The following is a 27,373-nucleotide window of genomic DNA, read 5'->3' as shown; positions in this document are numbered from 1 at the left end:
TAAACTGTGTTGTGGCTCTTTAATTTATACTTTGTGAGCCATTCAGAGGAAGTGTGCAGTTAATATGTTAATATGTTTGTAAGCATCTCTATAGGATGCACTCAGTATAACACGCAGTCATACAATGACATCCCGAAGTTATGTTACAAAAGGAATTACGTTTAAAACTGAAATATGGTTAAAAATGCATCAAGTTATAAAACTCTACAGGCGTTTGGTTTATTATTGAAACAAACACCCTGCTATGCACACGATGCTGTACACATGTGTAAGTTACTATGTGAGCGTCTTTAGCGGATGGGGGCCTTCAGAGCAGCATCCACCTCCTCCTCGGGCAGCAGCGTATGCCACTGGGCCACAGGACGCCTAGGATTGGCCAGCATGTCTGACCAGTGGCGCAGCCCGACGCCTGAGGCGCCGTAGCCAATCCAGCACTTGCCGATGGCATCGTTGCTGCCCAGCTTGTCATAGTCATATACGGTGATCACCACCTGAAGTTTCTGTGTGAGGAGACAGATGAGGGTCAGGTGTGCACCTTTATTCCAAGTTGAGTGATGTTATTGTACAGCTTTTGAGTAAACTCAGGTTATGATGGTTGGTCAGGTTTAGCTACTGGGTAATGCAGACCTATGAAAAAGAAAGTTTTAACAGGACTCACTAGGTACGATCCATGATTCAGTGGCTTGTAGACTCACCTTTAGCAATAATTACTTAATTTTTAACCCACTCTTCAACAATCTTGCTTCAAGTCACTGAAGCTTGAGGGCTTTTGTTTGTGTACACCTCTCTTAAAGTCCTGCCACAGCATGTCGATCAGGTTGATACTGACTGGTCATTGCAACACCTTCATTCTTTTTCTTTTCAGCCATCCTGTTGTAGATTTGGATCATTGTCTTGTCGCGTCCCTCTGGAATACTTTGGTAGTACTTTCACATTTATAATTTAACCTCTTAACACCTAGTGTAAGCATCATCATCATCAGTGAGACGTCCTGCCCCCCCCCAAAAAAATACTTTTTAAGCAACAAATTGCAAAAATGCTCCATGTTGCAATTATGATACAAATTAAAACTATATGAAATAATATTTGTAATTTAACTTTTTTTCTTTTTAATTCTCAGACGGTTTGATAAACACTATTTTTTTATATTTAAATTATTACATGGTTCCAGCTTTAAAGGGTTGATACATGTAGTGACTGGTCTTCTGAGAAGGCTAAATCAAACGGATTCATTTGAAATTTAAACCTATATTATTTCAGTGTTTTCTCTGCTCAGTCTGCTGTAAAACTATATAACATATGTGAACTTTGCAAATTATACAACATATTAAAACTGTGGCATGAGTATCATTAGAGGAAGTTGGGGCAAGACTAAAGGAAAATCTCTGCAAGAAGCACAAGATGAAATTTGATTTTAAAATTCTATTGTTTACTTATAAAATTTTAAACAATATGGCACCTGACTACTTAGCTGATCTCCTCTGTCTGTACAGCCCTCAGAGAGCACTAAGATCATCGGGCCAACTGCTCTTGGTGCAACCTAGGTCTCGGCTGAAGACCAGAGGAGACCGTGCCTTTGCCGTTGCTGCACCCAGGCTATGGAATACTCTCCCTCTTCATATTCGCGCGTCAGATTCCATTCAGTCTTTTAAATCACGTTTAAAAACGTATTTGTTTGATCTGGCATTTAAGGCGAATTAGGGTAATTTACATCTGGCTCTGTATTTAGATTATGTAATTATCTTATATTTTATATATTTGTAATTTATATTTTAGTGTGATTTTATTTGTACTGCGATTTTACTGGAAAGCACTTTGGTGTACTTCGGTCTTAAAAATGTGCTATATAAATAAATTTTGATTGATTGATTGATTGATTGATTGATGAAATCACAAAATCTATACGAGCTAGGTAAAAATGTTGCCTTTATTCTTTTGAGTTTCAAGAGCCAATCGAGAGGCAAACATGGGGGCACGTTTTCCAGATGTTTGTGTTTCTTCTCATTCAAACACAGTGCTGGAATTTTCAGCCTAAACCTGGCACAGCAGTATTTCTAACAGCCTCTGTTTCAGGCCTCCTAAAATAAAATAGTGCACAAGCTGAATGCAACCACAGGAAAAAACGTTGCACAATTTAAGCCCTGGCCATTGATGCAACTCTCTGGTCTAAATATGACGGGGTCAAACTGTGATGCATACAAACCTGGATCTGGGAGAACGGGATCTCGAAGCTGAAGCTCTCATTGAAGTAAGGATTCAGTGTGTTTTGCTTGACTGACGTCTTCTTCTTTTTGATTCGTTTGCCGTTGTGTTGAAGAACTACCTTAACGAAGGGATCTGAGAGAGAGACATGACATCAGGATAATCAGTTAGCAGAGCTCTCCAGAGTCTTTAACAAGCACAAGTACGAGTATGTGTGTTCACCTGACAGTCCTCCAACATCCATCTTCTTTAGATTCTTGGCTTCCATAATGTTAACCGTTAACTTTCCGGCAGTGGGGACATAACGAAGGGAAATACAGATATCACCGAGTTTCTCTTGCTGTCAGGAACAAAAAATAAACACAGGGATTTGGTTATCTTGCCCAAAACCGGTATGTACCATTAGATTTATCATGTTTCCAGGAGATGGAAAAACACCTTTACCTCCTCTTTTTCTCCTCCAACCAGATCCCGCCATTCATGTATTGGCTGGCCGAGGTCTATGGAGTTCATGGGGATCTTGATTTCACCGATGACATCATGTTTACCAAAACGGTCAAAGTCAAAAACTTGCAGCACCAAAGTCTGACCGCCCAGTTCACTGTAGGGTATCTGAAGAAGAAAATTATTAACAATGTTGAGTGATGAGGTGGTGCTCAGCGATTTAAAAATATAATATCATCAGTGTGATTCAAACCTTAAAGGTGAAGGTCTCATTAAACACAGGGCAGAGGTTCTTGCGCTGGACTTTGGTTTCAAATTTCTTTTTCTTGTCTGGCAACATGTAGACTTTGACGTAGGGGTCTGAGGTGCCGCCCATGTCCATGGCTGGGAGATCCTGAGCCTGGAGGATGCCAACTATCAGCTGCAAGAGGAGGGAGGAAACAGATGTTAGATGAAGGTCATAAAATCCTTCTTTTATTGGGTTAAATGTGTGTGTACCTGATTATCAGTGAAGTTATAATCCAGTGTGTACTCAAGTTTGCCAAGGGACTCTTTCTCCTCCTCCTCCTTCCCTTCCTCTCCTTCCTGGAAGACACAAATTGGATAGAAGTTAACACACCATGCCACACCATGATTCTGCAAAATGTCTAAAATATGGAAAAGAAAATGAACAAGGAAGGCTTAAATGTAAATATTTAAATATAATACTCTGGTTTGGAGTCTGTGTGAAAATATAACCTTTTGATGAAATAATCTATATTCTCCAGTGCCCAAAAGCAAAGTACTGGCAGTTCTGACTCCTTTTGTGTTTACCCTAGTGCACTGTGGCTGTTGTGTGCAGTTTAAGCAGTGATTTCAGCCATCACTAGTCTCAACCTGGATAAAGGCCAAACAGCTGTGAACAGTTAATCAGTGATTACAATCAGATAGAAAACCCAGAGCTGCAGCTAACTCCATCTGTTGACACGCAGAGGGTGGAGGATGTATGCAGCCATGGATCTTTCTTGATTCACATCCCAATAATAATAATTATACCTAATAACACCCTCATTTCCTAATTTTAAATTTGATACTGCAGCCAGCAGCTGATAGCTTAGCCACAAAATTGTAAAAAAAAAAAAGAAAAAGAAAATCTACATTCTGCTACCATTTAGGATAAATTAGGCTAGCCTTGGGCCTTAGGCTTCCCTTTCTTTCTGTTCCTAATAGCTGCTTAGCATAAAAAGCTCTGCAAATGTGTGATAATATGTGGCAGTTAGGGTGAATGTTGCATAGCCTGTAGAAATCTGTGTCCCTCCATTGATACGCTTCCTCAGACAGTCACTGACCCACCACCAAATTCGTCATGCTGAATAATGTTACAGGCATCACAATGCTCTCCACAGCTTCTGCAGACCATCTGTGGGGCATAGACGTCCGTGGTGGACCTGCCAGTTCTGGTCTTCTATTGCAAATAGAAATCAGGTTCACAGTGCCAGACAATAAGCAGAGGGCCCACTAGAGGCCCTGAGGCTACCCTCATGAAATCTGTTTTTGAGTGTTTGGTCACACACATTCACACCAGCTTCCAGCTGGATGTCATATCGTAGCTCAGGAAGTCTTCATCCCGTTCTTCTCGCACAAAGAAGCAGATTCTGGTCCTGCTGAATAAAAGATCCTCTAGAGTCTGATCCAGCTCTCCTAGAATATCTGTTTGTGTCCTGGAATCTCCTCCATGCCCTTGAGAGACAGCAAACTCGCTGACAGTGGAATATATTAATGTGGCATCCTGGAGGGGTTATATATTATATGTAGCCTCATGCTACCAGCGGTAACACTGACTGTAGCCAAATGCAAAACTAATAAAAGATAAGGGGTAAAAATCCTCCACGTGTAAAAACATTCCTGTTTTGGGGGTTGTCTCAATGTTGCCCCTCTACTGCACAACCCACAGTAAGGGAATTTTAGACCAAACTAAGCAGAGTTACCAAGTAGTGCAGGTTTTCTTCTTTTTGAAGAAAAGAAATTCCTCTTTTCTCACCTTTTTCTCCTCTCCCTCCTCTCCCTCCTTGTCCTTCTTCCTGCGTCCTCGTCCTCCCTTCCTCTCGCGGGCCTTCTTGGGCTTGCCCTTGTTGAAGCACTTCTTGTAGATGCAGAATCCCAGGCAGCCGACAAGAGCAAGGACCACAACCACAATGGCACCCACAGCCCACATGGGCACTGGAGAAAGGAGTGAGAGGAAGGGGAAATGTAGATTAGTGCTGCATAAAAAGAAAAGAGTGATCACACTGCACAGGTCAGAAAGTCAAACGCTTTTAAAGTGTTAATGTTAATGTGTCATCCAACATAATCAGCTCACAATATCATGGCTTCTTGGGCTTCCAACAGGTTTAGTGGCCCTCAGCCCTCTGACTGGTTTAAATCAAATTATTAGCACTCTTACTGTGAGCATTTATCTCAAAGCACTGCTGTTTCTAAGAAACGGTAGCTAGCTATACTGTAGATGAGTAAATAAACTTAAAGACTGACTCTATAAAATACTTGCTTTTAGGGTCAACATTTTATCAGTTGCCTTTTTTCATGTGTCTGCTGTTCCGCCCAGGATGAGTTGGAATAACCTTAAGAACGTGACTATGTGCGACAAACACAGCAGCATGAGATGTGAGATGAACTTACTCTTGAGTTTATGATCTTGGAGAGCAGGACAGAAAGGTCACACGGCGAAGAAACGAGAGAAGACAGAATGGGAAAAATGAATGACAGGATGATGAGATGAAAGAGACTGAGATAGATACCCTGATCTGCTTTCTGATGCACAATTTCATCTAACATTTTCCTTAAGTTTACAATATGAAAGTTTGTGATTTTTTTCTTTTCAGCTTAAACTGTAACGTTATGTTTAGATAGCCGTGTGCTCACTTGGCAGATGTGTGAGCTCATTAAAGAACTTGTTCTTCATGCTGTTAAACTGGTGGTGGGAGACGGGTGGTGGAGGGGGTGGCCGCTCCTTCTCCTCCTCCTCAGCTGCCCGGCGGAGCCGCACTCCAGCCATGTTGACCAGTCGCATTGTTGCTCTGTAAAAAAAAAAGGAAAGCAGACAAACAATAAATAACAGGATCCAAGCTGATCGTAAAGAAGACTTGACGGAGACAGCAGCGTGATGATAGGATTGCAAATCGGCAGATTTAGGAGACAGAAAACCAGAAGACATGCATGTTCAGTCACAGTCAGTCCTTCTCTTTGTGTGTTGATACACCACTGCTGCTTGTCATTAAAGGGCATTTGTCTATGCATGCTTTCATTTTTCTCCTTCCCCTCATGCCCCTCCCTGAATCTGGTTCTGCGGGAGTTTTTCCTTTCCACTGTCATCAAGTGCTTGCTCTCTGGTTGTCGTTTTCCTTTTTACTTTGTAAAGCCTTATAATGTGCTTTCAGCTGGCATTTGCTGTGGATCAGCATTCACATATAAAAATATAAAAGCATATGAAAATTAAATTGATATGAAATGAATCAAATAAATTAAATTCATTGTTAAAAGTTAAATTAGAGTTTCCCTGCAACAGATTGGTGGCCTGTGCAGGGTGCACCCCGCCTCTCGCCGGGTGCACAGCAGTTCATTTGTATTTATATGGTTGATAAAATGGTTGTGATCAGGCAGCCACACATGTCCAGCAATGGTGGGCAGCTTTTGGGAACAATATTACAAATTGATTGTGGGGAGGTTAAAACCTCCACTAATTTTAGTCTTTAGATTAATTGGATTTTTTAATTTTACCTACACGATGCAACAGAATTACTACAAAGTGCAGTAAAGTAATAGCTCTTCTCACTGTTTCACTCTGATTTAAATGTGCCCTCATTTCATTCTGTCCTTTTTGACCTTTGACCTGGCTGTAATCCCTTTAATCCTCTCTCCATCGCCTCATTCTCATGCTCAAAGTGTGTGCTTAGTCTAAAGCATTGTGTTTTATCAGGTAAGTGAAATATTCAAACTCATTTGTGTGTAAGTGTCACTGTAACTTCATCCCTTTTACATAGACTGCTGTTGTGTAGTTTAATCTGTGTTATATTTGATAAGGTATTCACATATTTCATACATTGTGTTCAAACTAGATAACAAGTAAATGTATCTGTACGTTTTCTGAATGTATAATAATATAGTAGGAAACTGAATTACCCAGTAAAATCAGGTGCTTTTAGAGTTCCACATGTACAAGATTAATAGAACAATCAGCATATTCTAGACTACCTATGCAACAGTTTAAGGAGCCAATTTTTGATTGATATTTAATTTCATTATTTAGAGATTTTTTTAAGTAGCCCCTTTGTGGCCCCTACAATTTGTAGTGAAACTTAAAAAGGTAAAAGTTGTGCCTTCCTGCTTCACCCAAGACATTTCAAATCATGCAACTTTTCCTTTGAAGGCAAACAGTTGATGTTTCTGGTTTGTTTTGCACTTGTCACAGTTTGCGCATGTTTACATCAAAGTTAAGAGAACCCACTGTGCAAACTGGCAGTGACCACAGCAATTTGTTAGCGACCAAATCAATCAAATGAAGGTTTTTAACCAGGAAACTCCAGAACCAGTTACCTACCAGTTGGAGACTACACTTTTTTCCCTAGCAGCCAGACATTAACAGCTAACAGGACTAGGTCTGAATGAGTAAGGTCTGATTTATTTTCTCAAAGACATTTTTTCCAGGTTTTCTCAAATCCAAAAATTCACTTAATACAACCTGATGTTAAAGGCATACTTTTTTGGAGCGTTTGGCTAACAAGCTGTTATTTTGTGAACATCTCTGTTTGTCAGTCAGTAACACTTCCCGTTTCTGATTCTTGGTTTACACTAACACACTTCTAGTCCATTTGAAAGTGGCTACATTGTTTCATTTTCTACAATGTAACAACCTAATACAAATACATATTACTCATCCTACCTATGTAGCTGAGCAGATAAATAAGCTACATCATAGCAGACCACAAGGTTAGTTACTTTTAAACACACACAGGCCCCTCCCACGTCCCTCTGTCGCTGCACAGCACTGTAACAAGATTAATTGCCAAAGGTAATCCAAAAATCTCAGGCTTAACCAAATTAAGGACAGTTTGCCTCTCCGGGGTTCCTCCCCTTTCTCCGCCCACACTGTCACCACTTCTCCTTCACTCCTCCTCCCTCTGTTGTCTCCATCTGTCTGTGATTAGTCCTGATTTAGATACATGTCTCCCTGCTGATATGCACTACTGCACACGGAGAGGCTCATAGGCAACATATTTCAATAATGAGATCTGGTTCAGCTGGCAAGCTTTGTTACAATGACCCTTACAGCCCCCTGATTGTATAAGCAGAGGATTAGAGAGGGAGACCGAAGCATGTTTGTGTGTCTGTGTTTGTGCATGCAGATAGATACATAGAATAATTCACTGTATGTGTATTTTGAATGGATTTGCACACCGCACATTGCTGTTAACACTAAACTGCATCAAAAAGAGGTTAAAACATATTTACACACAAAAATATAAAAAACATGTGAGTCAAAGTAAAATACAATTAAATTATTTCAATTGCAAATAAATGAATGCTTCATTTTATGTTTTTACAGGATGGGATCATCAGCGTATAACATATTAGTTTAAATCAAATAAATGTCTCAGTAGGTATAAGCCTCAGATGGTATAGTGAGGATCCTGGATAATAGCAAGCATCATACTATGTATCATATTACTGTTTATGCCACAGGAAGGTGTGTTAAATAACCACCTGTTTGGAGGGATTTAGAACACCCCAAAACCTTTGGATGATAATTGCACATGTTTTCTGGGTCACAGCAGCTTTAAGCTGGGCTCCACCCAAAGTCAGAATCCTGGTCAGTAATGTGTGTGTCTGTCCAGAATTTAAAGCTTGGAGAAACACAGTCCACCCAAATCACACGTCAGAAGACTGAAATTCAGTTGAAAGATTATTAATGTGAACCAACTCTTGAAGAGAAAGGATGCCCCACACACAATAGTAGCAACGGTTTCTTTTTCCTGTTTTGTTAAGAAAACTCGTGTTACAAACAAAGAAACCTGAATCTCAGAGTTTGTCAAACATGACAATAGCCAGTAAAGTGTATTAATATTCTGCATCAGCCTCACATTCTCATGTTCTTTAATTGCAGTGTTGTATAACTGAGTAAAAGGACCCTATTGTGACTGACACTGTATAAATGGTATTCATAGCAAGAGTGCTTGTTTTAGCATAGAATAAACTGGAAAGGAGACAATTCCAGCTGACACAAAATGCAGCAGACATGTGAATCAGCACTTTGTTTTTCATTTAATGCACTAACTTGTTCCTATGATTAAAAACTCAAAACTCAAAAATGTTTGCACATTACTGTAAAATCTGCACTTTGTGAAAGTGCTGCCAAGAGGAAGACAGCTTAGAAAGGTGTTCAGCGTATACAGGTTATTAGCTATGATGTAATAATCAGATTTGTGTTATGGTTAAAGAGTAAATCATGCATACCATTCAGCACATCAACCTTTCATATAGGATTTGCAGTTTAAGCTGCATTAGTCTTCTTAAAGTTGCTCTGTATCTGCAAGCCCCTTTGCTACCCATCTCCATCTCACCTTGATAATGAGGTAATATTTTGTATCTGGGTTGTTCATATGATCACGTCTTGGATACAAAAACCCCCAAAAGGATAAAAATGCACTTTGTAAAACATCAAAGATGCACTTTTCTGTAGTTTGTCTTCAGAACATCATCGTTTCACCTCATCGATCTGGAAATGCGCTGGATACTCTGGTGATCGGCACTGTTGGAGGAACTACAGATTGTGGATATTCCTTGCCAATACATTGTCTTTCATAAAGGAGCACAAGGTGACTCACAGCTGGGGCTCTACTGCTGTTTTTAACAGCAGCTCTGTGGATGGCATTTATTGCCTGCTGGCTGGTTCATCATTTTATTTACAAGGAAACATCTCAAAAGCTATTTTTGAAATGTTGCACCTCAGAGTTTACAGAGCTGACGTATACAAGCTTCAGTGAGCCATCAGATCATCCAACATGCCTCCACCAAATACTTGGATTGATTAATCAAATAGACTTATTGATGTCTAAACCTCACTTCTTCCTGTTAGTAGATGGAAAATGAACCAACAAAAAAATCAAGGTTCACCTCTAATACAGCAGCCCATAGCTGCCAACCATGACAAAACAGATCCTTTTTGTGGAATAGATTAGCTTATCAAAACAAAGTTACTGGAAAAAGTCATCTGCACTTACAGTAGCCCTGACAGGAAAGAAGCAAACCTTTAACCTCCATAACAAACAGAGATGTTACAGGCGAATACAGCAGGTGACTTCACGTGATCACAGACACTAGAAATAGAGGTAGATTCCTATAATCCACTTAAACTAATCTTTGCCACCTTAGGAATCCTACACTATGTATCATCAAATGTATTTTCCAAGAGGGAACTTTCTCACTGCTCAAAAACAATCGATACTCAATAACTGAAGGGTGCAAATTAATGTCTACATGGTTATATCTTAAGAAATTTACAGCATGACTGTAATATGCTTATAAATACACAGACGTGTACAAAAGCAGGGAGGTATTAACTGTAAATAAGACCTGAAATAAGACACTAATAGATACAAAGCTTGATACTTTATATCTACGGTATAGACAATATTAATGTCAACAGTTTGATTAAATGTATATTTTATATGCATTATATACCTAAAGTAAAACATGATACGGTGAAAATAAAAGAGGAAAAGCATAACTCACATGATGTAACCTCAGTCCGTCTTGTGTCTTTTTCTGTTATTACTTTCTGCATCCAAATGTTCTCCACCATAAATCCTCCACCACTGATTAAAGAGAAGCTGGTGTGCACGACTGTCTCTCTCTCTCACCCCCTCTGCACTAATCCTTGCAGTATCCCTCACTGCCAGCTACTAACTAATCACCTAGTTTAGTTCTGTGTTTTTTCAGCGGTGATCTGCATTTCATTGCTAAGATCATTCATATAATACAGAAACACCTTTAAAGCTACTTTTGTAATCAAATTAAAATCAAATGGTTCATAAAGGTTCATTAACACAGTGACACTTTATTTTTTAAACTAGCAGAGAGGAAACATACAAACATACAATCACTATAGTGATGATGCTATGATACATTATATTAGGGCTGAACGATATATCGCATTTGCGATAATATCGCGACATGATCAAGTGCAATTTTCTAACCGCAAAGGCTGCGATTATACTCTGGACATGTCCAAATTCATGGGCTGCATCCTCCTGAGGCCGCATTTGTAGACCGATTACGTCACAGCGACGCGCCGAAGGCTGTCCAAATTACTACCATATCCCAGAATTCATAGCGCGGCCCAGCCAAACTCCAGTTTCCAACAATGGCGGCCGCTACTAAGTTTTAAAATTACTCATACTAATCTTTCTGGGTCACAAAATAAACTTTTAACATATTTTCAGGCGAGAAAGTAGTTGTGTAAACATCAAATATCTGCTCGGTTTATCAAGATATCCCATATTTGCAAAAGTGCTTCGACGTTTTCAGAGGCGTCTGCTACCCACCAGCTCGACAGCTAGCCGGGAGCTCGAGGGTTACTGATGCGGCCGAGAACGGCACAACTCCCGGCACATCATTTTCAGATCACCGCGGAGTTTCGCTGCTCGGGTTAAACGTAATATATAAGTCACTTAGACAACCTAAAAATGTTATTGTTGGGCTTTTTTCAGTGTTTTGTTTGTTCGTGAGTAAATCGGTTTGGCTGAGATTAAAGTTATTAGATTAGATAAAATAAAACTTTATTAATCCCCCGGGTGGGTTCCTCCTTGGTTTTCACACAGCTGACTAAACGTCAAACAGAAAACTTATTAAACAGAAGTATGAGACAGTCGAGAATTTACGCCAGTGTCTGGTTATATTTTAGATAGCAAGAAGCAGACGGCCGAGTTTATTAAACTCCACCGAGACAGCGGTGACGCTAATCAGAACTAGACCGTCCAATTTCACGCCTTTAAACTTTAAAGGCGTGTTTGTGTGTGTGTTTATACAATTGCTATTATGTTTGCACTTTATGTGTAATGTTACTGACTGCAGAGATCAGTAAGATGTGTGTATTTTTTATTTATTAGTTTTATTTATTTAATATTATTTTTTAATTGAATGACTGTCTAGTAGTTCACAGATGTCGAAAAACTGAGTGTGGTAAAGCCACTGATTTTTTTTATGTATATTTCTGCAATCTGCACATTGTACTGACTTTCATTTTAATGTTTACACCAGGGTTCCTTGTCAGCACTTTATGCTCAGATGTTTGTAAGCTAAAAATAAACTATTGTGTATGTTCAAATATACTGTTGTGATTGAAGAAGTTAAATAAAAATGTCAGTCATCAATTCATGCATCACCTCATGTCATCATAACAGAGGTCTGTCTTCCAGGAAAGAACAGTTTAAAATTAATGTAATATAGTATTGGCCATACTATATGATGTATTGCTTGTCTTTGTTTAATAATACAGAAGACAAAGACCTTAAAAAATAATCGCATATCGCATCGCAATCGCAATATTGGGGCAAAAAAATCGCAATTAGATTATTTTCCATAATCGTTCAGCCCTACATTATATTGCAACAAACACTCTAATCTATCAAATATATACAATTGTGGGTAAAACATTTGTATATAGCAATTAGATGTTGGCACTTACAGAGCCCTAGACAATGTCTGTGCAAAGTTTCATCATGATTGGTCGACTCATCTAGGAGGAGATGAATGGGGTCAAGCTGGTAATTACATGCAATATGTTTCTGATAATACGGCAACTAACAGTAATAAATTGTAAATCACCGATCTGTCTATATAGAGAGAAAAACCCATTTAACAGAAATTCATAGTTAACTTTTACATTTGCACTCAGTAACCTAGTAACAAAGGAATATAACCTGAAGTTGAGTTGTGCTCACTGATAAAGCCTCATTCAAACTGATGGAATCGTTGTAGCAGTTAGTCTGCATTTATAAATTGGACAGCAATTATTTGAAACCTTCACTAATCTCTCTCAGAGTGACTGCAGTCAGTCCAAGTCCGACTGCAGCTGTTTGCAGAAAGGTTGCCTCCTATAAGGTGAGATGAGCCCCCCTTATACACATTGCAATTTGCATTTGCAATATGTTGTTGGCCTTTACTCTAGGGTTCTGTCTTTCTTGGTGCTGTAGAAATACACTCTTTGCATGTCGTCCCCAGCACCTAATGAACAGAGAGTAGAGTAATTAATCCCCAGAAACACGATACTGTGAGGAATCACAAGTGTACAACAAATCGCAGAATGCATTACAGTGGTATAAGCCCAACCTAATTGGCAAATGAAGTTGAGTTGTTTCCCACAGTGGATGTCCTTCCACTGGAAGTCCTCTGTGCTGCCCATGCCGCCACAGGTGTTCGAATAATAGCGAGGGACCCAATTTTGTGGCCAATGGAAGAAATTCATGGAATGTCCAGACATCCAGAACCAGTCATTTCCTCTTAGTGACCTGTTGGACAGAGTGAACAAAATGCTGCTGTTTATGTTACCTGTGGATGTTTAAAAGCTTTTTCTCTTTTTTCCACAATTATATGATGCAGATTTATCTTTATGATGTTAAATGGGGCCAAAAACCTAAAACCAACCATTCATCCATTTTCTTCCTCCTACCAAGTTCAGGGTTATTATGAACTAACTGCACTCCTGTGACCCTCGGTTAGATAAGTGGTGCTCTGTTGGTAACTTTGTGTGTTCTCTATCTTCTTTTAAACCTTTCCTAGTCAGTTTGAGTCATTGTGTACATTGTTTGCATTGCTTTGTGGTGATATTTTTATTTGATGTGGTTACTTCTTCTTCTGTCTCTTTGTGGTCATTTCACATTTCTAATCATTGGATAGATTTCTTTTTACATTGTATTGCAACTGGACATGAACAACATCTCATTCATATTATGTCCTGTTCATTCATTGAGGTGTTAAGAGCATTTACATGATAAGCACAGTACCTGCGCAGTCCCAGCCAGATGTAGTCTGTGAGGGTGAAGGGAAGGCTGCCCAGCAGCTGCTCCAACTCGTCTTGCTCCTGTTGGCTGTGAAGGCTGAGCAGGTCCCAGTGATGATGTCTACAGTACATCAGAGCATCAGACCAGCAAAGCCTCTTTCCCACAACCATCACATTCCTTTCGCCCAGCAGTACGCTCACAGTGGGAGGAGATGGTGGAGGAGTTGGTGGAGGAGTGACAGCTTTGGGGGCTGAGAAGAAAAATCTTGACAGGTTGCGTTTGTTCCAACCATGTTTGGTTGTTTTCATTTTGTTTTAACAGGCTGAATTGTAAGGTTGCTTTCAGCTCCAAATTAAAACATGAATACTGAGAGGTGGAAAGCAATATAGAGACAATAAAGAAAGCAACAACAAGCACATGCAACCACAACATATGGTGCTAGAAACAAACACACCACGGCCATACCAGAGAGAGAAGCAAACACCTCCACTTCACACATCGTCAGTATTTTCTGAGGTCCTGGTAAGAACACAGTGATGTAGCGACCTTCCATTTCATTACACTGGAATGTGTGTGTTGGGGAACTCCCTAATGAATTGATAGTGCCACACCTGATAGATTTACACAAACATCAAACTTGTTTTATCTACAAAAGAAAATGTTTTGGCTAAACAATAATGTGCTGTTGTTTAAATGAGAAAAATAAAATCATAAATATTTATGGAGAAATCGTGTCCTACATGGAGTTTTTAATTCCATTTTGATCCAGTGAGTTCCCAAGCAAGATCTGCGCCCCAATAAGCCTGTAAGCTGTACTCCCGACTCTGTTGATGATGGTGACAGCAGTGACCTTATGGAGACCCAACAAGTCTATGTGCCACCAGGGCGAGTCCTCTGTTGGTGAAGTGTGGGTACAGCATCCTTGTGGCACTTGTCCATTTCTGCATCCATCGACAGCTTTTGAGGCCCAATATTCTGTCCCAGACCAAGTCGATGACTGTACTGTTTCTTTGTTTAAGGCCACATTTGGAAGCGGTTCCACTGAGTATCGAAAAGAACAAACAGACATGAGTCATTATCAGGCAGGTGTGTTTCAGTAGATCAGATTCACTCACTAAAAGCTCTACCTCGGGCAGCATACACCTCCACTTCACACAGGGTGAGAGTTTTCTTCTGTCCAGGAAGAAACAGGTTCACAAAGCGACCCTCCATGCTGCCTCCGTCACACTGGTATGTGTAGGTTTTACCCGCTTTTATGTGGGAGATGGAAGCACACCTGACAGACGAATATATGCAGACAATATTCTGTTAATATGGATTTTCCCAAAGTTGGATAGCATGTATCTCTTAATTTCATTTCATAATGAAAATTGAATTCTCATCATTACTTGGGATTATTGTTTCCATTGTTCTCCAGTGAGTTCCCTATTCGGATCTCAGCTCCATCCAGTCTTTCAGCACAGCAATCTCCTCTGTTGGTGACTTTTACAGTAGTGATTGTAAAGCTGTGCTGCAGGTCTACCCGCCACCAGGGGTCGGTCTCGTCTTCAGCAGTGTGGCTGCAGAACCCATTGGTATAGAACGAGTTCCATCTACCGTCGATGGCTTTGGATGCAGCAGCAAAAGAGAGCGTAGATGACTGAGTAGCTTCTCCTTTAAGTGCTAAATTGGGTGATGGGTATCCTTGAAAGAAAACCAGGAAAAGTCGGTTTCTGCAGAAGGTGCACTGTGCAGTTATTTTAAAGGTCACACTTAATTTTCATAACATTTTCTGAGTTTCAGAGTCTATGAAATACCAGACGTCTGTATCAGAATCAGACTGAAATGTGATTACCATAGTACACTTCAACCTCACAGAGACTTAGGATCTTCTTGCTTCCAGGGAGAAACACTGTGACGTATTGTCCTTCAAAAGACCTGCAGGGAAAGTAAAATGTCTGTCCACTGGGAAAGTGAGAGATCACAGCACACCTGTGTATGCAAGAGCCCAAAAAAAACAGAAAGAAAGTGAAGGAATAAATCTTATTCACATAATGATTTCATCATTTGGGGCTTTATCAAGTGTTTTCACCTCATGCTTTCATGGTCATTGATCTCTGTTGACTTTCCAATCCAAATTTCAGCACCATCCAGCCCGTTTTCTAGTTCTACTGTACTGGTAATTAGTACAGCGCCGATTGTGTACACTTTCTTCAGGTCTACCCTCCACCAGGGATCAGATTGTGAGGTGGTAAGTGTGCAGGACCCTCTTTGATAGCTCGAGTCTCTGTTGCCATCAACTGCCTTGTCAGCAAAACCCAGGCTGTCATTGTTTGAGGACTGTACAGCATTCTGATTCAGTGCCAGGTTTTGGAGGAGATGACCTTATTAAGAAAAAAAACTGTAGTAATTAGTCAAATTAATAGATTACTCTGGGAGTCGAGGGTGGTGGGAAGGGGTGTTGGAGTAGGGTTGTACCTGTTGGTGCACCAGATTCCATCAAGAAGAAAATACCTGTTAACATAAAGTATTTAAAGAGCTTTAGTTTTTCTCCCTTTTAAAGACTATATAAACAGCAGAGGTGGGAGGATCGATCCAAATATCTATAGTGTCGATTGACATCAGCTTGATACTAGCATAACAGATTCAGTGTCAATAACAGATGTTGAACAAAAGTTCTTTAGAGACAGGCACATTCTAGGCCTCCAAAAAATACATGAAAAGTTTAACAATATGTTTTGTTGGTAGATGGTTATTGTGGAAAGTAAAAATCACAGTGATTCAGTGGTCGTTAAAATGTGTTCTGAATTTGCATCTTAATGATGAATCATGACATACCACTCTCCCCTACGTGAGCTGCTTTAATAGGTTAACAGCATTCTCAAAGACAATCACTGCTGAAAAAGATGTCATCAATACTTTAAATAATAAAAGGTACTTACTTACATCTTACAATGTGGACTTGGTAATATGCTTAGTGTTTTTGGTCAATAACCAAATTCTGCAAAACACTCAACTCTACAACTTGCATTATTTTGCATTACTTTGCATTATTTATCTCATTTGCTGAGTTTTGTTTGCAATGTGAAAGATGACGACACAACTGTTTATAAAAGTGCCAAAAAAAGAGAAAGAAAATGAAAAAAGTCTTCTTCACATAACAACTGTAGAATGATTATTTCACCCGATGCTGTTTTTTGTTGAAATTGGGATTCAGATTTCAGCATTATCCAGCACATTTGCTAATTCTGCTCTATTTGTTATCATTTCAACATCAAGTCCCTCCACCTGCGGTTGGACTGTAATGTGGTAAGTCTGAACTACTCTGATAGCTGAGGTGTCTTTTCCAGTCAACTATTTGCCAGCAAAGCCCACAAAGCCACTGCACAAACGTGTTTGTAACTGTCGCGAGCTGATGGCTGGTATGTGTGAGTGTAGAGTGACATGCAACTCTTTAGTGGATATTATGTCTGACACTGAAGCCCTGTGCTGAACAAAGGGAGCGTGTCCAAACGAAGCCCGTGTCGATTGTTCTTCAGAATATCACGTGAACAAAGATAAACAGGGCTCTGAAATGACATGACTGTTAATGCCTCATTATGTGATTTGAGCCTTTGAAGCATTGCAGGAAAGACACTCGTGTTTGTCTTTCCAGCAAAACCCACATTTTCATTGACTGAAACAGAGGAAACAGAGGAGAAATATACTAGAGCCTAAAAACACTCTTACATCCAAAAGAAACATAATATAAGCCCAAAACAAAAAACAAAACATTTGGTCAAACCCAGGACCATGAGATTAGAACGGGTTCTTGATTTTTCAAAATAGGCACCCAAAGAGGAAAGAATTAAGGGAAGATAATATTCCACAACATCTCTAAGTGAGCAAAGCAGGTTATGAGTAAAAGAAGAGTACATTTTGTGATTGTGCACTTTTTTCCTTCATAATTGTGGTTCATGGTGTGGGTTTTAGATAGATTAAAACAATAAAATATCTGGCATTGATTCTTTATATGGGAAAATACATTTAGTAAAAGGTAATTTGTCTTACCTGTGAAGATCCTAATATAATCCATGCCATTCATGTCTCCTTGAAATGTCAAATCGATTATGAAATTGAACAAATGACATTAATTGCTCGTATACACCAGCTGGCAAGTAGAGGACTTACTTTCTCCGTAGTTTTCTTCAGAGTACTACAAATAACATACTGGATTTAGTCTGGTAAAGGAGAACATATGGAACTTTAATGAGTGTTCGTCAATGTTTGCATGAAGGAAGACACACCCAAATTTGGGTCATCCAAACAACTTAATTTGCACTTTCTGTGAGTTTCCTGACACTGCCAGCCCCTTAAGTTTCTATGTTTTGCAAATGTTTTGCATTTGAACGGTCTCACATGTCAGAGCACTGACAAAGAGTCAGAGCACTATTGAGCTACTTGACCTAGCTGTCTTAGCTAATTTTAGACTGATTTTTAGTCAGGATTCAGAATTCATCAAAGTACAATACAGGTGGTGGTGTGAGTGGATTCCACTTTGTTAATGTTGACAAGGCCACTCAACCAAATATAATTTTGGCTGTTCATTACACTTTGCCGAAAGCTTCTTGGGCCACAGCTTTGGAAGCTGCCTCATCCAGCAGCTTTCGTAATATTTACCATCAAGCCAGGAAATGGCCAGTGCACGTGTTTTAATAGGACTCTCCTCAGTTTGCTGCATGCTCTGTCGTGTTCAGAGAGGCTAGAATTCATCTCGGCCCCAGCTATGCTCGTTATAATACCACTCTTATGCAGGCCAGTGTATGTTCTTTTGCGTCAACCCCATTGCAAGAGATGTTCATGTGGGGATTCAGGAGCACCAAATCCCACTGCACGTTATGTTTCAAGGAATTAGGGAATGACTGCTGACCACAGAAAAAAGAATTTTGACCAGTTAGAGATGCACCACTGAAAGATGGCTAATTAGTATTTCTGCACAGCATGGCTGGGAGGAGTATGAGAGATCTGGGTATATAGTAGGGATGGGTATCGTTTAGGTTTTATCCGATACCGGTGCCAAATCGGTACTTTTGAAACGGTGCCGGTGCTTAAATGGTGCTCGAACCGGTGCTTAATAAAGAATGGAGAACACAAACTTTGTCCAAAAACCTCCCATGTTCAGCTGTTTTGTTTTGTTTTTGTAAAAAGATAACAATGTGTGCCTTTTCTGCAGCTATGTGGCATATATGGTATCACTCTTGGCTGGAAGCAGTGCTTAAACAATGAAAAAAAAAACACAAACTTTGTCCAAAAACCTCTCATGTTTAGCTGTTTCCCACTTTTTCTTTGGTCATTTTAGCCCTTTTGGCCAGGGTGAAGGGAGTATCTGCCATCAAACAAGAGGACAGCCGCATGTAGCTATGATGATGTTTGCTAGTTCACCTTACATGCATTAATGCAATAACGTGGTTAGCCTACTCAACGTAAATTACACACGAACAACATTAAGCGACTCACGCAGAGAAGAACGGCTGCTGCTGCATCATCATCCTCATCATTTCTGCTACACTGGCAGGGCTAGGGGCCAGGACTCTCCTCTTCGTGTTTTTGGGGGATGTTGCATAACAGGCACCACACCCGCAGTAGATGTGCTCGGTGTGAGGTCTCGCAGCAAGCTACCAAATACGGCGCATTTCTCGGCTTTTAAAAAAAAACGCTATGCGTCGCCAGGTGTTTCATCAGTTTCGAGGTGTTACCTCCTTTGACAGTATCACAGTATCAGCTTAAAGCACTTGTTGCTGCTGAGTTTGCATATTTTGCTGTGAAGTACAACCAGACCTTTAACCGCTTCGCCTTGGACATTTTTAATCTGTAGCTCTGCTCTAAAAGAACGCACGTACCTGGACCCGCCTACTATCCTGGGAAACGTAAAATGATTGGCTAGAAGTGTATCACAGCTCAGGGAAATAAAGCACCGAAATGTGCGCTGCTTTTCGGTCTGGTTACTACCGTTTATGTCAGAACCGGTGCCATCATGGCACCGGACACCGGTACCCATGCCTAGTATATAGAGTCCAGAAAGCACCTAAAGAGAGTGGGGCAGTATATACACTTGCATCTTCAGATAGCCATAGCAAAGTAAACCATGTTCATTGTAGCTTTCTAAAGGATGTAATATGATAAATCGTTATATAATACTTTTCATATATTATGTTACACATTACGCTGAGAGTGGTTCTGTTGCTGAGTTGGAGTCATCCTGTTATCTCTTACTACCTCAACTGCTTCAATGACGGGAACACAAGTGAGGAGAGATGTTACATCATACGAAACCATCTGCCTCCATAATGACGTCTCTCGCCTTCTCAGAAAAATCCAGAAATGTGGTGTTTAGAGCTGACTACCAACAGGTTGAGGATCAAAGCCAGAAACTTTGAGGTGTTATAGATGACCAAGTTGATCAAATAAACAATATGATCTTACAGGTACACCCCTTGTACCTGTTCTCAGTATCTTCAGTAAACCATACAGAATTGGTGTAGTTTCCCCTGGTTATAGCCTGTGGCATGAGGTCCGGTTAATAGCATCGTCCTGTTTCAGACAATCTTCCTGTAACTACTTCCTGGGTCTCGTTTCAGGGGCTCATAATTTTCCCATGATAGTCTTTCTGGTTTAGCAAAACTGCGCACCAACCCTTGTCTGACAGAAGGACGACAATGTTGTTGTCTTTACTAAGCAATGTGAGGGCCGGGGGCTTTGCATTGCTGCGATAGGCCAAAACTTCCACATCTGCTTTCACATCTGCACTGTGTTTTTTTTAAATTGCTGATTTTGTGGCTGTGATCATTTCCACTCGTGAGATTTTTCTCAGTGTTCAGTCATTTTGCGAGAATGTTGTTCACTGCTTGAGTGACTTGTCTGCCAGAAACATGCTCATGTATCCACATCCTCAGTGTGGCATCTTTCTCTCATCTAGTGGCTGAGAATACGCTCTGTGTTTTGCTGATGTCAACAAGTAAGTCAAACTTGCTTTGTTGCCTGGTCTTAGACTGTTCATGCTGTGCTGGATGAGCCTTTTCAATGAATTCAAACACCATTTGAAGGGTATTCTCATCTAGACTCACTGTAAGTCTCAATCGGAGCCGCTTTCGAATTTAACACATCGATGGTAAAATTTGTTTGTCTCACCTGTTCATTGAGCAGCTGGCTCTGTGCCTTCTGGAAGATTTTTGTTGTGGTTTCTGTAGTCAGCGCTCTTATGTTAAGTTTGCTCACATACTAGGTTGAGGCAGTCCTTCCCAAAGTTGGTTAAAATGTCTTAATGCATGCTCAATGATCCAGGTAAGGAAATCCTAAAAAGTTGATTCTGTTCAAGTGAACATTGCGTTTTCAGTGGAACAAATATTCTGTCATTCATCCAAGTGACTTCTTCAACCTAAGCTTCCTGCAGGTTTCCCCAACCTTATAAACAGTACATCTGCAAAATGACTGAAGCTACACTGATTAACAATGGGCCGTGGTGTCACCAACAAACTAAGCCCAAATCATCACCCGTGCTTGAAAGTTGGTATGAGATGTTTGTCTTGATATGCTGTGTTAGTTTTCTCCAAATATAGCAGTGCATTATGGCCAGACATCTCCACTTTGTTCTCATCTGTCCAAAGGACATTGTTCCAGAAGTCATGTTCCTTTTAGAGGAAAGAGGAATTCAATTGAATTCAACGGAGGGTGAAATTAATGTGGCAACAAAACAGACTGAGGGGTATAATTAGCAAGTGCCAGTAGCCCTTGGTTAAATCTAACATCGGTGCCTAACCGGTCCAGCAGCTCATCGACCCGGTACATGGGGTAAGCATCAAACTGTGACACTTCATTCATCTTGCAGTAGTCAACATAGAACCGTTTAGACCCTTCTTCACCACAAGAACTACGGCGCTGCATCAGGCGCTGTGCGACTCTTTGCCATCATTGCTGGTGTTGCATAATGGGGCACAAGATGACCTCTCTTGACAGTTCTAATAAATATGAAAACATTCTTCTCCACAACAGAAACCTGTAACAGAAACCTTGAAAAAAGGTGGGTAGGGCTAAAAAGAAATATAAAATAATATCTACAGCTCACATCTGACAGTCAAACAATTAGAACTGTTAATGGTAAAACACTCCCCCCTAGTGGTCAAAGTTCCAGTTCAACTTCTGTATAGAACAGGGTCGGCAACCTGCGGCTCTTTTGTCCTTATACTTCAGTATTTAGCTAAAGTGTATTTTATTTGTCTTTAGTTCTTTTTTTAACTTGTAGTTCTAGAAGATTATTGTGATATTGAAATATAAAATAATATTATTTTATTATTTTTCATCGCTCAAAGTAAGCGTCACACTCGCGGAAGCCGGTGTACCCGCCGAAACGCCTGCATTTATCGAGACTTTCAAACCCAGGTAGGCCAATTATGGATCTTTGGATCCACATTATGTCAGCAGCTGTTCTCCACCGTGAACTATGTTACAAACAAACAGCGCTCACGCCTCACGGACGACAGCTTACAGTCCTGCGTAAACTGACTTCGTACAGCCCTGATCTGCAGACGCTGTGCGCAGAGGTTCAGGAGCAGAAGTCCCATTGTAAACATACCACGGCAGACCCGACGATGTTTGCATGAACACGCTTTTCAGCATCTCTATATTAACCACTATTCACACACGGTTGCTGTACGCACACAGCCGGCTGTAGCTTTGCAGCTCACAGCCCGACACACACCAACACAACAGCAGAGAGAGCACAGACTTTCAGGCGGCGAGGCGTGCTTGCGGGTGCCGCTCAGGTGCGTCGCCTCCCCAGCAGCGGCGCTGCAGACCACGCCCCGCCACACAGATTAACCAGGTAAAATACATATTTAGGCAGAATTTTGCAAATATCTATTTTTAATTTTTTATCAGCATAGTGCTTTTTTCAAAATATTTTTAAAAGTCGGGTCAAGGCTCCAAAAGCACAAAGGTGATATAACAGTTTTTGTTTGCTGGATCATTTTAGTTCAGCATCTTTCCTTTTGTTATATTTCTTTAAGAGTTCAAAATGTGTTCATTACATAAATAAAATGTAATTTTCTCTGTAGCACTTCATGGATTTCATAAGCAACACACCTTAGTTGTTCACACAAAGCATAAAGGTGAAAAACAATACACAGTGTTATCTTCATTTTACATGTCAGAAAGTATTTGCGGCTCAGTGTTTTCTTTTGTGTGGAAACTGGCTCCAAATGGCTCTTTGGGTGTTAAAGGTTGCTGACCCCTGACAGGCCTATTACTTAAGGAACCTTTGAAATATGTTTCACGGTATATTTTAACCAAAGTATACTATTGTATGAATAAACTTTACACAGGTGGCTTTTGTTTCTCCTGGAAACATTTTAATAGAACATGGTTACTTTTACTGGGTAGTTAAAATTATCTCCATTCTTAAGTATGAACTTAAGGTCAGTGGTTACTGTATCTTTTAGCCAGACCGCTTTAAAGAAAATTACATGAGAGCAAGTCCAAGTCTGGCTTTTCAGTCCCAGCTTTGTTTCATCTGACCAGAAAAAGGATTCTCAAACACTCATTGCTTTTGCAGCCCTATCTGTCAGAATTCATCCACCCAGCAACTGTTAAGTAAAAGCACAATCACAAGTAACAAAGTCTCATTGCTTTCAGCCATGCAACTGCAGGTCTGCACTGAGGTGGAAGTGTACCAAAATGTTGTCAGCAAGTGTCAGTTAACATGACTTCACTGTGCAAAACTCCAAGTAACACTCACATTCTGATTTAAACACTTATTTGTACCCCAAGTCACTGAAGTGATTCGTGAGTGAGTCACAGATGCAGACAGACCAAAGATCCAGCTCAAAAGGTTTATTCAGATGAACAGATCAGAAACATTTCCAAATGTCAGACAGCTTAGAAGCAGAGCCATACCCTGATAACATCCATCGCTCCATGTGACATTTCACACAAACACCACAACATACAAGAACTGATGCCAGCTTTAAAGTGAGGAAATCAGGAAAGAATCAGCTGGAGCAGAAGTGAGTTTACTTCAAAGCCTGTGTTGTTAACATGCTGACTCCAGGCTCACTTCTACGTCTCAGCATTTAGCTCTTGTCACCCAGAGTGTGCTTGTCAAACAGGTACTCTGCCATCTTGTTGTTGTGGGCATCCATGCGGGTGAGGTTAGTGATGTGGTCACCCAGCTTCTTGATGGACTTCACCTGCTCATCCAGGTAGTGGCTCTCCAGGAAGTCACACAGCTGGGAAAACAAACTACAGTTAACATTTGATGATTTGTCAAACATACACAGCATCAACTAGTTCAGTCTTTAACCCCAAACTCTTCCCTCCAACTCCCACTTACATGAGGGTCATTATGCTGAGACGCCAGCTTGTGCAGGTCCAGCAGAGCCTGGTTGACATTCTTCTCCAGCTGCAGAGCACACTGCATGGCCTCCAGCCCGCTGCCCCACTCATCACGCTCTGGTTTCTGCACAACAAACAATTCTGTTAGAGACTGAACACTTGTTTTAAGCTCTGTGTACACATTACACACTAACGCTAACAACAAGAGAACAAGTGTCATAACACTGCTCATTAATCCCAGTTTCTGTGTTAGAGACAGTCAGGTATGTCACAGCAGGACTGGTTCAGTTTGTACACACCTTGATGTCCTGGAGTAAGATGCGACCTCCTCTCTTGTTCTGGAAGGACAGCAGCTTGTCAGCGTGCTCCCTCTCCTCATGGCTGTTCTCCTTGAAGAAGTGGGAGAAGCCTGGCAGGGCCACATCATCACGGTCAAAGTAGAAGGCCTGACAAATCAGACACAGGTTATTAATTGGTACACACCACCAATCATTTCGCCCCTGTACAACACAAGTTATACAAGTTTAACTTTGATATAAAATGTTTCAAATTTGATTTAAAAAGACAATGTGCACTAAATTCTGCAGGACAGAGTCTACACTCGTTTCCTGCGAAGCGAGCATGTGTATGGAAAAGCCACCGTAAGCATGACGCAGCATTTTTTGGTTACTTAGTGACAGTACTTGTGGTGAAAATACACTCCGTATCTGACAACCTGCTTATTGGCACATGATAGGCAGCAAAGAAGCCGTTACTGAAATCATGCATTACTGAAATTAGCAACAACATACCGGACTTTACATTTAACGACTCTACTCCATTCTCTTTGTCTAGCATTAAGCTAATATAGCTTGAGACTAAGGTTATTACAGACATCAGCATCACATGACGTGTTCTCACCATAGAAGTGTAGGTGTAAGACGCAAACAGCTCCATGTTCACCATCCGGTTGATGGCGGCCTCGCAGTCGCGGTGGTAGTTCTGGCGCACTTGGGACTCCATTTCGGCTGGCGTTTCTTGTGCTTTTTATTAACAAAAACGGTGCAAAAATAAAGCTTCACGTCGACTTTATGTGTAGTGTTCAAGTAGAAAAGGATTTTTCTTCCGAAGTGCAGAGTAGCTGAAATACAAAGCGGGACGAAGTCAAGAAGTTCCGTTCAAACACTGTTGAAGCAAAAACTCCTCAAAGATTTCTCCCCTGGTGTGAAACAGCACACTCGCGGGTCCCTGTATTTATACTCCACCGGAAGTGCTCGTGCAAGATGTGACGTATGTTTCCACCAATCACTGAGCCGGGGCGTCTGTACCAGCTGTGGCTCACAGGATGAAGTTGCATTTTTTTCTCCTCCTGATTCGTAGAAAACTCATCATCCAGTTTAATGTTTAATGTGACCTGCTGGGAGATAGTCACGTGCAATGACAAAGCATTTTCACATTTCATCAGGAAACAAGCAAAATATGTAAATTATATAACGATTAATCTCCAGATACTTGTAGATGTAGACTTCCTGATGCACAGGCAAATGGAACGATATCTAGTCATTTGTTCAATACGTACAGTACTGTGCAAAAGTCTTGAGCCAAACCACATTTATTTTGTTGTCAAGAAGCCAGAATGTCCTGTATTGTTTAAAGCAGTGGTTCCGAAACTAGGGTACGCGTACCCTCGGGGGCACGCAAGTGGCTGTAGGGTGTACACGAGGGTTGAGGTTGGAGTGGCGATCACGAATTTAAAAAGCCTAAATTTGCTTTAATACAGTTTGCTGTGGTTATTAAATGACTATATACCACCCTCTGGTGTTCAGCAAAAACATTGCACTGACAAAATAAATGGGCGTGACTTGCCCGATTGACTGAGGCCTGACAAAGTTGCCTCCAAGCATTCAGTGCAGCGCAGAAATGGACAAATGGTTAACAAGAAGAAGGAAAAAAACACCCTACCACCAAAACACCGGCCACTAAAACCAATCAGCTCATATCTGAAGATGCATTTGCCAGTGACCGCACAGGTGATTGTTCAACAACAATGGTCAGATTGGGGTTCTAGCACAGATGCATCTGTGGTTACTAGCCAAGTGGCTAGCATAGCTGGAGACAGTCGTGGAGAAAGTGATTAAGGGTCTGATGCAGAGCGTCAAAGTGGGAGAAAGCATATCACCTCGGACTGTAACACACCCTCATCAAAGAAGCGCAAATATGATGACAATTATATTTTGCGGGGATTCACGTGTATAAATATTGGTGGATATTACCGGCCACAATGTGTTAATTGTGCAAAAGTATTGTCTAACAACTCAATGAAACCTTCACTATTGTGCAGACATTTAGAGACAAATCATCCCCATTTGAAAAATAAACCAAGAGAATATATTGAGCGACAGCTAAAATCACTTTCAACAAGTAAAACTTGCATTCGAATGCCAAATCCTATGAAGAAAAACAGACTACAAGCATCTTACATGGTCAGTTACAGAGTGGCTAAAACCAACTTGGAGGACCTCGTTCTCCCTGCTGCTTTAGATATGGTAGGGACAATGGAAAAGGCAAAAAAGACGATACAGTCCATTCCATCAGCGCATATTTCACAGAGAATTTTATGCAATACAGCTGAATGAGTCCACGGATGTGGCTGACCTGGCGCATCTCCTAATGTATGTGGGCAACATTTATGAAGGAACTATCAAGGAGGACATGCTGTTCTGTAAACCGCTGGAAGAAAAGACAACTGCCGCTGATATTTTTCAAAAGCTGGACACATTCGTGAACACACATGGACTCGTGTGTGACAGAGGTGTTAGCACTGATGGCGCATGGGCCATGACTGGGACACACGGAGGTGTGGTTTGGCGTGTACAAGCAGTCACGCCAGATGCCTCTTGGGTACACTGCAGCATCCACCGAGAGGTTCTTGCTGCAAAGGGAATTCCTCTCCGTCTGAAACATGTTTCAGCCGAGCCTACTTCGTTATGACCGTCTGACCAGGAGAGCCTAATTGAGATCGCCACAGTTGGATCTCCCTGGTGGATTTCTGCATAGGACTGCGCACTAAACAGCATGCACTGGCTAAGCACGCTATCAAGACTCTGATGCCTTCCGCCAACCACATACTTGTGAGAAAGGGGGTTTTCTGCTTTTAAAAAATGAAAACAAAACACACAGCAAGACTTTGTGTGGAAAACGATTTAAGACTCATCCTTTCCCAAATTGAGCCAAATATTGAAAAGCTGTGTGCGTCTGCCCATCACATTAAATAAAGTTCTGCTTAATGAAAGTTCACATCTGGCCTTTAAGCTCTCGACAAAATGGTGAATTCTAATAAATCTTTTGATACACTGCTAGTATTAAGTAGT

General features: G+C 40.8%; 3 protein-coding genes across 3 annotated transcripts; all 3 read right to left on the bottom strand.

Moving 5' to 3' along the window:
- Positions 1-290: 290 nt before the first annotated feature.
- Positions 291-5,692, bottom strand: syt5a (synaptotagmin Va). Its single transcript, XM_085351962.1, has 9 exons — positions 5,545-5,692; positions 5,302-5,316; positions 4,667-4,845; positions 3,145-3,231; positions 2,900-3,067; positions 2,647-2,814; positions 2,425-2,542; positions 2,204-2,337; positions 291-500 (listed from the first exon to the last, which is right to left on the bottom strand). Exons 1-9 carry the CDS (start codon positions 5,690-5,692, stop codon positions 291-293), a joined length of 1,227 nt encoding a protein of 408 aa, XP_085208088.1.
- A 7,146-nt stretch (positions 5,693-12,838) lies between these two features.
- Positions 12,839-16,182, bottom strand: LOC146633046 (uncharacterized). Its single transcript, XM_085351961.1, has 10 exons — positions 16,137-16,182; positions 15,751-16,042; positions 15,514-15,650; positions 15,068-15,362; positions 14,807-14,955; positions 14,420-14,720; positions 14,145-14,290; positions 13,683-13,929; positions 13,009-13,187; positions 12,839-12,903 (listed from the first exon to the last, which is right to left on the bottom strand). Exons 1-10 carry the CDS (start codon positions 16,180-16,182, stop codon positions 12,839-12,841), a joined length of 1,857 nt encoding a protein of 618 aa, XP_085208087.1.
- Positions 16,183-23,488: 7,306 nt separating this feature from the next.
- LOC146633045 (ferritin, middle subunit) lies at positions 23,489-25,220 on the bottom strand. Its single transcript, XM_085351960.1, has 4 exons — positions 24,924-25,220; positions 24,323-24,469; positions 24,022-24,147; positions 23,489-23,917 (listed from the first exon to the last, which is right to left on the bottom strand). Exons 1-4 carry the CDS (start codon positions 25,023-25,025, stop codon positions 23,762-23,764), a joined length of 531 nt encoding a protein of 176 aa, XP_085208086.1. The 5' UTR covers positions 25,026-25,220; the 3' UTR covers positions 23,489-23,761.
- Between the last annotated feature and the right edge of the window lie 2,153 nt (positions 25,221-27,373).

Source organism: Diplotaxodon limnothrissa, linkage group LG4 (assembly GCF_057381915.1).
Source record: "Diplotaxodon limnothrissa isolate DT_005_m linkage group LG4, D_limnothrissa_male_GT1.1, whole genome shotgun sequence".
In the NCBI taxonomy this organism is placed as follows: Eukaryota; Metazoa; Chordata; class Actinopteri; order Cichliformes; family Cichlidae; genus Diplotaxodon; species Diplotaxodon limnothrissa.
The sequence above is the reverse complement of the archived record's forward strand: the minus strand, read 5'-3'. Positions and strand labels throughout refer to the sequence as shown.

What these genes read in the sequence shown, in the direction of transcription:
- LOC146633045 (XM_085351960.1), bottom strand. Translation starts at nt 25,025, where the DNA reads ATGGAGTCCCAAGTGCGCCAGAACTACCACCGCGACTGCGAGGCCGCC. An exon ending in CTTACACCTACACTTCTATG is followed by an intron (nt 24,470 to 24,923) that starts GTGAGAACACGT and finishes CTGATTTGTCAG; the next exon opens with GCCTTCTACTTTGACCGTGA. An exon ending in CTCAGCATAATGACCCTCAT is followed by an intron (nt 23,918 to 24,021) that starts GTAAGTGGGAGT and finishes TTGTTTTCCCAG; the next exon opens with CTGTGTGACTTCCTGGAGAG.
- syt5a (XM_085351962.1), bottom strand. Translation starts at nt 5,692, where the DNA reads ATGCGACTGGTCAACATGGCTGGAGTGCGGCTCCGCCGGGCAGCTGAG. An exon ending in AGGAGGGAGAGGAGAAAAAG is followed by an intron (nt 3,232 to 4,666) that starts GTGAGAAAAGAG and finishes TGTGTCTTCCAG; the next exon opens with GAAGGAGAGGAAGGGAAGGA. An exon ending in ATGAGACCTTCACCTTTAAG is followed by an intron (nt 2,815 to 2,899) that starts GTTTGAATCACA and finishes TTTCTTCTTCAG; the next exon opens with ATACCCTACAGTGAACTGGG.
- LOC146633046 (XM_085351961.1), bottom strand. Translation starts at nt 16,182, where the DNA reads ATGTTAACAGGTATTTTCTTCTTGATGGAATCTGGTGCACCAACAG. An exon ending in GGAATCTGGTGCACCAACAG is followed by an intron (nt 16,043 to 16,136) that starts GTACAACCCTAC and finishes TTTCTTAATAAG; the next exon opens with GTCATCTCCTCCAAAACCTG. An exon ending in AATGGAAACAATAATCCCAA is followed by an intron (nt 14,956 to 15,067) that starts GTAATGATGAGA and finishes TTCGTCTGTCAG; the next exon opens with GTGTGCTTCCATCTCCCACA.